The sequence below is a fragment of the Eubalaena glacialis genome, chromosome 1, assembly GCF_028564815.1.
Source record: "Eubalaena glacialis isolate mEubGla1 chromosome 1, mEubGla1.1.hap2.+ XY, whole genome shotgun sequence".
NCBI classification, from domain to species: Eukaryota; Metazoa; Chordata; class Mammalia; order Artiodactyla; family Balaenidae; genus Eubalaena; species Eubalaena glacialis.
This window is the reverse complement of record NC_083716.1, coordinates 219,504,496-219,513,832: the sequence shown is the minus strand read 5'-3', so window position 1 is coordinate 219,513,832 and position 9,337 is coordinate 219,504,496. Positions and strand designations below refer to the sequence as shown.

The window sequence follows — 9,337 nt, the reverse complement described above, 5'->3', positions numbered from 1 at the left end:
TCCAACCACTCACCTTGGGCCAGGTGTCAGCATCCATGGTGGGTGCTGAGGCATGATTCAAACAAGCAACCACCCTGGGTTAACCAAGACCCACACTTAAGTCCTTACTCCTTAGATCTTGTAAGAATGAATCATTGAAGGAGATGGCAGCAAAGGGGTAGTGTTCTTATGATTCACAGGGCTGAACTTCATGCCAATGATATTTTGGAGCAGAGATTTTTGCATGCTACTCTGTCTATGGCTCCAACATTTTTAAAGGAGTGTAGATGACTCATTGGGATAACTTATCCAAGTCTATGACCTTGGAGGTGTGTGTGTGTGGGGGGGGGGGTGTTGGGGGAGCAGTTATGAGGAAAGACAAGAAAGAAATCCTAAGTTTTTTATTTATTTATTTATTTATTTATGGCTGTGTTGGGTCTTTGTTTCTGTGCGAGGGCTTTCTCTAGTTGTGGCGAGCAGGGGCCACTCTTCATCGCGGTGCGCGGGCCTCTCACTGTCGCGGCCTCTCTTGTTGCGGAGCACAGGCTCCGGACGCGCAGGCTCAGTAGTTGTGGCTCACGGGCCTAGTTGCTCCGTGGCATGTGGGATCTTCCCAGACCAGGGCTCGAACCCGTGTCCCCTGCATTGGCAGGCAGATTCTCAACCACTGCGCCACCAGGAAAGCCCAAGAAATCCTAAGTTTTAAATGACCGAAGTCTACAGCTGCAAGTACTCAGTATTTGTACAGACCACTTTAAATTTTCTTTTTCTTCACATTTAGGGACACTTTTCTATTCACTAGCAACTCACTGAGAAGGATGCAGTAGGATGACATGAGTCAGAAGTAGAAATAAGAGAGGAAATTAACATCCATTTCAAATTACCTCTTATCAGTGGCTCAGTGAAAGTCTCAAATAGAGGGGAGGTTGGCGATATTGGTTAAGATGAGCCTGCAATATTGCTCTGGATTCTTATGACTACAATTGAAAGAGGTCTATGGCTTGGAGTAATGATGGCTTTGGTGATGGTGATCATAATCCATTCAAAAAATATGTATTAAGTACCTGCCACATACTAGCTCTGACCTAGGCACATAAGATTTAAATAGACCAAAAAAAAAAAAAAATTCCCGTCCTTTGGAGCTTAAATTCTAGAAGAAACTGGCAAAAATGTGTTAGCATCCCTCTCCCTGTTAGAAATACTTTCTTCTCATGAGTTCCTAGTCATGAGGGACTTAGTCTCCATCAAGTTCCAGCATCAGTGCAAGAGTCACAAAAATGTATCTCTTTCAACGCTCGCAGACTGGTATCTGCTTAAAATGTTCATATGAGCAGGGAAACAGACTCTGGTTGAGATGTAGACGTCTCTGTGTATGTGCATTGAGGGGGGCCGTGTACAGAGGGAAGAAATTCTACAGCGGTACCGTCCACACGGAGACTCTCCAGCAGGAGGGAAATGCACGAGTTAGTACATGAATGCTCCTCTCTACCCCACTTGCCTTTCTCGCTCTTTCACCACTTTGCTCCCTCCTCCCTTCCTTCCTAAATCCCTCCTTCTCTTTCCTTCCCTTTCGCTTGGTCCCTCCCCATCTCCTTGCCTCGAAGAGTTTTTCCCTCCTCCTCTCTTTCCCTCTCCCTCTCGCCTCTTTCCCTCCTCAATCCCTCCCCGGCGTCTGCGTCAGGCCCCCACTCGCGTGACGCTCAGGGTCTGGGTGGGAGCTGTCCACTCGCCCGGAGTGCTGAATGCAGCGGCGGCGGAGGTAGCTGAGAGCCTTCTCTGCTCCAGGAACCCTGTTTCCAGACCTCGGACTGACGGTCAGCTCACCGCCTGCCACCTCCCTTCCAGCACCACCCCTTCGGGAACTGAGCCAGGGGGGGCAGCAGTCGCGGCGGGCGGGTGCTGAGCAACGGCGGAAGACGAGACAACACCTGGCTGCAGCCTGGAATCTGATTTGCTTCCTCTCGCCTTTCATAAGAGATATATTTATATATGGTTTTGGGGAGTCGCTAGGACCAAGCCGGAGCCAAGTGCTGGCTACCTCCCACCTCGGCCACCCCGCTTCGGTTCCCCCTCCCCACCCTCAGCTGGCACCGCAAACAAGCCTCACCTCGTTGCTTCTGGGAAGAGAGGTAGCAACAGCGAGAGCCCAGCCAGCCAGAGGCGGCGGAGAGGAGGGAGGGGCGGGGGGGAGAGAGCCGCCCGAGGCCGCCCTTGGTAGGGGCCGCGGAGGCAGAGCTGCCCTGAAGACCCAGCAGCCGCCCTCCTCTGCCCGCACCCACCCAGCAGCACTCTTTCCTGATTGAGAACCGAATTATTCTTATTCCACTAGTATTATTTCGTTTTTTATTCGCCCGACTCCTCACTCCTGAGCCGCCCCCGCCCCTACGCCTGCCTCGCCTCCGGTTGCATGGCAGCGCTGCCCGGGCGCGGGGGCTTGGGGCCGGCCCCCCGGGAAGGAGGAGGAGGGGGAGGAGGATCATGAAGCCGGGAGTCTTGGCCGCGTCGGACGGCGAGCAGCAGCCGGAGGACGAGCCGGAGCAGCCCCCGCCCCGGAGACACCCGGACGCCGACCAGCGGTCGCCGCCGCAGCAGCATCGGCGGCCTCGGGCAGACCCGGAGCAAGAGAAGGAGGGCGGCAGCGGCCCCGAGGAGGCACCCGAAGAGAAGGCGAGGCCACCCACCCGCCCGGACCTGCCCTTATCCCGGCCCTTGCCCCTCGCCCAAAGGGACATTTGATGGAGCCAAGGGAAAGGGGCCGAGGGTTTACAGACTGCCGCAGGGGCGGGCGGGGGGCTGAGACCATGTAGTCCCCTCCCACAAGCCCCAATTCTCTACCCCTTATCTCTACTCCGCTCTCTGCCTCCCACCCCCCAAACACACACCCTTCTTCTAGCCAGGATCTTAGAGCTCAGGAAGGAGGTGGCTCTGCAAGGGTTAAACGGTCTTTTCTGTTTTTCCCTTTCTTTCCCCCCCCCACCCCAGTCCCTGATTTTCCCACCTCTCTTCTCCTAATTGGCTTTCCCCTCTTCTGTGCAGCCCTTTGGCTGCAAAGGCAAAGCACAAGCCCCTTGCCCAGTTTCACCTGAATCCCTTCCCTACCCCCCCGCTGCTCTCTTAAAAGTAACTCTGGTGCTTCTGGGGGTTAATTGCCCCAGTTTTCTGCCCAGGAGAATTAAAACTTCTCCCAACCTCCTCTCTTCCCCACCTTACTTCCCTCACCCCCTCACAACCAACCTCCCGTTACCTGAGGAAAACTATCTTTTCTCTCTAGCACATGCAGTCTTCAATTCTTCACTGAGCTAGCTTGCCCTAAGCCCAACTCAGTCCACTCCAAATTTTATTGATAACCTTCCCCACCCTTTTATATGAAAGAAAAGATTTCCCACTGCCTAGGCATTTGAGGAAAACCCAATAAGCCTCTCCTGGGGAACTTTCTAACAATTAGACCTTGATCTCAAGGCCCTGACAGCCCATCCTCAACATTTTTTTTTTTCTACCCCCCTGCCCCTACCAGTGCCACCAGGTCAAAAGCAAAAAGGAGATACTCTGAGCAAAACTTAAGGTTGGGGTAGAGGTGGAGGGCCAAGAAAATTTTTGCTGTTGTTGGGCTTTCCAGGTAGAGTTCAGAAGCAGTGACTCACAGTCGTCAGTCCTGGGGGCAATTTATTTGCTACTTGGAAGGGAGGTAAGAGGAGCCAGTGAGAACAAAGCCTCCCCCCATAACACAGACACACTGTGGACCCCCTCAAACGAGCCCATCCTCTGCAAAGACTCCGCCTGCCCCTACCGGTCTCTCTACTTCCACCGGGCACATGCTGATGCCCCTGAGTGGGCTGCCCTGGTGGTGGTGGTGGTACTGTTGTGCCTGGTACCGCTGTGGATTGTGCTCCCAAGCTCCCCAGATGCTGCGCCACCAGGGTCTCCTCAAGTGCCGCTGCCGCATGCTCTTCAATGACCTGAAGGTTCTCCTCCTGCGGCGGCCCCCTCCAGCGCCCCTGCCCATGCACGGCGAACCCCAGCCCCCCGGCGTGGCAGCCAACAACACCCTTCCGGCTCTGGGTGCCGGGGGGTGGGCAGGCTGGAGGGGGCCTCGAGAAGGCGTGGGCAGGGAGACCCCTCCCCTGCCACCTCTGCCGCCTTTGCCACCTTCAGTGGAAGATGACTGGGGTGGCCCAGCCACAGAGCCACCTGCCTCGCTGCTCAGCAGTGCCTCTTCAGATGACTTCTGTAAGGGAAAGGCTGAGGATCGCTACTCACTGGGCAGCAGCCTGGACAGTGGCATGAGAACCCCGCTCTGCCGCATCTGCTTCCAGGGGCCGGAACAGGTGAGACCCTTTTTTCCCTTTTCCTGCTTCCTTCTGGGATCTCCAGGTCTTGAAGGTTGCTAGTCACCTACTTGCCCTGGGGAACCATTGTGCTGTTTCTAGTATGAGGACTGTAAGTTTTAAGGGCTCCTCAATGATGTCTCATGTGGTTAAGTTTGCCCAAGAGGTGTCTGGTGCCTGGCGGAGCCTGTTTGGTGGCTCAGTTGTACCCCATTTTTGCATTTTCCTTCCAATGCTCAATAGGGATATGTTCAATTCCATCCAAAAATTCCATAAGCATCCTCAGAGTAGAAGATTGAGAAGTTGGAAGGGGTGAAATGAAGAAACTTGGTGGTACATTCATGCTTGTTGCCGAGATATCCTTGTATCTGATTTGTTGTTAGTGACATTTCCCCAGCCCATCTTCAGTTCCGGATTCAGACTTCTTCCCTCTCTGATAGTGTGTGGAGATCTTGTCCTCAGCAAGCCTATGCCTGTTCCTTCACTTTGATACTAACCCCTCCCATATTATATTGACATCCTCAGCAGTCACCGAGGAGGAAATGGAGAGGGACTGTAAGTTCATGAAGACTATACAGTTTGCTGTGACACTTCTTGGCAGACTCAAGTTTTTCTAGGTTGAAAGCAGGTAGGTAAGTAGGGTGAGAGTGAGTGTAAGGAATATGGAGAAGGAAGTAGGGAGTCTTATCATAACCATTTCCCTTCTCAGGCCTGAAACACACAAACTTATAAAGTCCCTTAAACTCTCCCCATCCAGGATAGGAGATGCTTAGTACCTTATGGACCAGAGTCTTCCCAAGGCCAAGGGTTCTCCCTACCACATTCATTCAGATTTTCACAGACATACTCACCCCACTCTCTCTAGCTCCACTTTCAATCTAGTTTCTGCAGTGCTGGATAGTATGTGCACATTCTTCTAGAATCATGAATTGTGGCAACACTTTCCACAGAATCCCGGATCAGAAAGGTTCACCTGAAAATCTGATCTAGTTAGTGATGCTGGTGAAAGAACATTCAGTTGCACCCTGGGCAGGGTTATGTGGTCACATTGCCACTTCTTCACTAGTTTCCCGGAAGTGGGGTAAGACTTCTCGGTGCTCCTTGGACAAGTGATAGTGTAGTAGGATGCCATGCTGGTGCTCCTGAGTGGCTCTGGTTCTTGTTGAAGGCTTTCTCTGTGAGAGTCAGGCTTCACTGACATTTTCATTCATTTTGTCTTTGCCCAGAATGGGCAGGGCACTTCAGGGACAGATGATGACTGGGGCCATGGCCTGGGCATTATGAGAGGAGGTGATGTTGATCTCAGTGTGAATAAATGTCTCTGAGAGGCTGAGGGCTGGGTTCCTCCTTCTTGTGTCTAAGATTGCCTGAAGTCCCAATTGGACTGCAGCCCAGAGCCAAGGACTCTTGTTAGGCAAGAAGGCCCAGGGTGCCTGCACTGTGCCCCCCTTCCAGTGCTGGCCCTCCAGCACAGACACAAGGAGGAGTGGCGGGTCTGAGAACAAGAATTGTGCTTCACTTTAGGATGCTCCCAGTCAGCATCTGCCCCAATCAGAAGCCCCATCTTCTAAAAAAAAAAAAAAAAAAAGGACTTATTTAGCTTCCTAACTTCTTAAGCTATTTCTTTCTTCTTCCATGTGCCCTGGTTCAGGTCTGCATGTCACAGGGGCCACTGGGAGTGTGGCTTCTGGCAAGAACACACTTGTCTCTAGAATACAGCAGGACTTGGAGCCTGTTCTGGATGATATTTACCTGTTGTGTGAACTTCTTCAGATTTCTTTATACCCTTGAGCCCCTTTTCCAACTTCTGTGATTTAGAGGAACCTTTTTCTATTCCCCTCATTTGCTTGCATAAATGTGTTGAGAGGATCTGGAAGATAATGAACCTGAAAATGACTTGAAAGTGATTAATATATAATGGCATGTATTTTCTCATGGAAAAGCAGCATTTTGCTAAATAAAAGGAAAAAAAGGATTATTAGGAATATTGTGAAATACCCTCACATGATACAGGGTCTGGTTGGAGGTTAGGAGCTTTCCTTTCTTGTTTGTTATTTTTACAATGTATCATAAATAAAGCATGGAATAAAAAAAAAAGCTAACACCAATAAAGGAATGGGCTCTGTTATTATGTGGGAGGGATAGGGGGTCATGTTGATACTAAGACTGGATGAAATCAAGCACTCCCTGCATATGATTATTATACTTTGGGGGTTTGCTTTATTTGCGCAGCAGCCAGGAGATTTTAATGGGATTGTGTTATTAGTAATAAGAGTAACATGTGCTAGATGTGAACACATTTTCCCACTTTTTGCTTGTTTTTCTTCACAGGATTTCAGTGAGGAAGGGAGACAAAGAGGAGGAGGTGGGGAAAACTCTCTAGAGAAGGAAGAGAGGGAGAGAGACAGTCAGACACAGAAAGTGAAAAGCTGAGATTTCAGTATTTTGTTTTCTGTTCAAGGAGGGAGCTGTCCAGCAATTGTCCACACGTGGCCCTGAATGGAGTGCAGACAGTCTGCAGGCTCAGTAGCTGAATGTCTTGGTCTTTTCTCTGCCCAGACAAAGGAACTGAACAGCTCCCCAGTGTTTTGCCACTGCTCCAGGGGCTAAAAGGCTGCCAAAACTGAAAATTTGGTCTCTTCCTGCCAATGGCTTGAAATGTATGTGGTGAGGGGCAGGAAAATGAAGGATCCAGCTAGTTCCATATTTGCACATATCTATAAAGGACTTACTACTTATTCATTCACACATGCATTTATTTAGCAAATAAATAATGTTGGGTACCTACAGCATGCCAGGTGTTGTTTCAGACCCTGAGTGTCCAGGAGTGAACAAAACAGATGAGCTCTCTGCTCTCCTGAACCTAAAGTTCTAGTGAAGATGCAGAAATAAACAAGTAAAGTAGTAGACAAAGTGATTTCAGTTGGCGTTGAGTGCTGTGATGAAGGCAAAACAGGAAAATGAGTTAGACAAGAATGAAAGGGAGGGCTTGGGAGCTACATTACACAGAGTGATCTGGAACAGCCTCCCTAAGAATATACCATCTGAGCTGACACCTAAGTGATGAGAAGGACCCAATGATGCATACATAGGTCTAGAGGAAGAGCTTTCCAGGTGGAGGAGACCCAAGTGTGAACAAGCTTAGCATGTTTGAGAAGTAGAAAAGATAGGAGGAGGGAGAGGGATGGGGTGTGAACAAATGCTTTGAGAGCCAACTTGGCTCCATGCTGGACAGCTGACTGAGTAGCCACTCTCCTCCCCTCAGCCAGTCATTCAGGTGGGATAGGGGTCAGTCGATCAAGGATCTGCGAGAGTGTGGGACAAAAGCCTGGTCGGCAACTCTTCACTCTCCATTTCTGTTTGAAGCTCCACTAGTTCACGTCAAGGGACCATGTGCCCTGGTGGGTAAGCTGAGGTCTCTGAAGGCAGATGGCCCCAGTTTGAGGCCTGAACAATTTGCACAACTTCTCTGTGCCTCAGGTGTCTCATTTGAAAACTGGAATAATAATGATAGTCCCCAAATTCATAAGGTTATTCTGAGCGTCAAATCAGTCAACACGATTAGAGACATGCTGTCACAGTGTTTGTTGTTGTTATCTCAGAGGCAAGAGACAGTGCCCCTCCCACACACCTTGTTTAAAAGGAAAAAGTGTGCCCCAGCTCCCAGTCTGGCAGGAGGGCTGCTGTGACGTGGTCTGTCTGTGGTAGTAGATTGCTTCTTGCCCCCTCACAATGCTCTAGACAGAGTGCTATTCTTCTCTTTCCATCATCAAAAGTCTATATTAAGTGCCTACCTATGTGGGCTGCTCTGCTGAGCAGGGTCTGGAGACACAGGGCAGATGTGGCCCTGCCCCCTCAGGGAGTTTCACAATCTAACCTAGACATCACAGAGGCTGAGAGAGATCAAGGACACACAGACAGTGAGTCGCTGGTGAATTACAGTAATATCGGGGACGAGAAAGAGATGCATGCTTAAAAGCAGCTAGTGTGTGGGGTGCCTATTCAGAGAAACAAGTGGATGAATTTGCTACCTTTTCCCCAATTAGTCAGAGAAGGTTTCTCTCCTGCTGCTGCAGACCAAGTGAGAAGAAATAGACTTAGGCTGAGTTTAGACAGCTGGAAGCGGAAGAGATGTGAGACACACAGATACCTTAACAAAGAGGTGAAACCACCTCCCAGGCTGGGTCAGCTGTGGAGCCCCTGGGGTGGGTACAAAGATGGAATCTACCATGGCAGTGTGGTGATGGGGCATCTGTTTTGGACCTAATGAAAAGCAGGAAATGAGTCTGGAAGAGATTAACAATCTTGGTCTGCCTCCCTTATTCTTCCTAGGGTCCATTTCCCTGAAGCTCTGAGTTCAGAAGGGGCAAGAGTAGTGTGGAATATTTTAGTCAGTGTTTTGGGATCTCAGAAAATAAGAGAAGGGCTTTGCAGGGCTCAAGGGAGCCTGGAGACCCCAAGATGCAAGGAGAACCCTGGGAATGGAGATCAAGCAGAGCATTTTAGGAGAGACCCAAATGGTATATTATTTTTCTTAGAAATATGGTTCAATTTTACATTTCTTTGTGTGATTAATTAACTAATATCTGTATCCACAAAGACTAGACCCATCCCTAACATTTATGGACCCCAGGGCAAGAGTATGGATGGAGGCTCACATATCATAGACCAAAATATTTAAAAGTAATAAATCCAGCTAACAAACTGTTAAACAAAGTACATTTTATCCTTCTATCCTGACAAATATACCTTCAAAACAACCTGGAAGACAGATTTGAATTTAAAACTGTTAGAGTCCTCTGAATTCTGTACTAGCCAAATGGGGATATCTGGCCCTTGGTCAACAGGCCACTCTGATCTGATTCTCTTTCCACTGCTGGCTCCATCCTGCACCATAATAAGCCTTGGACATACATGTGTGGGCACACCCACTGGCTTGTCCAGGCTCTATCTATACCACCTCCAAAGAGCTTCCCCTTGCCCCTCTCCCTTTGATTCTGAAGAAAGAGAACCATGAAGGTTTTGGGAGCAGG

General features: G+C 49.7%; 1 protein-coding gene across 1 annotated transcript in view; it reads left to right on the top strand.

The window, feature by feature from the left end:
• The first annotated feature begins 3,791 nt into the window (after positions 1 to 3,791).
• Positions 3,792 to 9,337, top strand: part of MARCHF4 (membrane associated ring-CH-type finger 4) — a 99,316-nt gene continuing 93,770 nt past the window's right edge. Inside the window, exon 1 of the mRNA XM_061204832.1 lies at positions 3,792 to 4,304. Within this exon, the coding sequence (XP_061060815.1) occupies positions 3,792 to 4,304 (513 nt within the window). The remainder of the gene's footprint in view (positions 4,305 to 9,337) is intronic.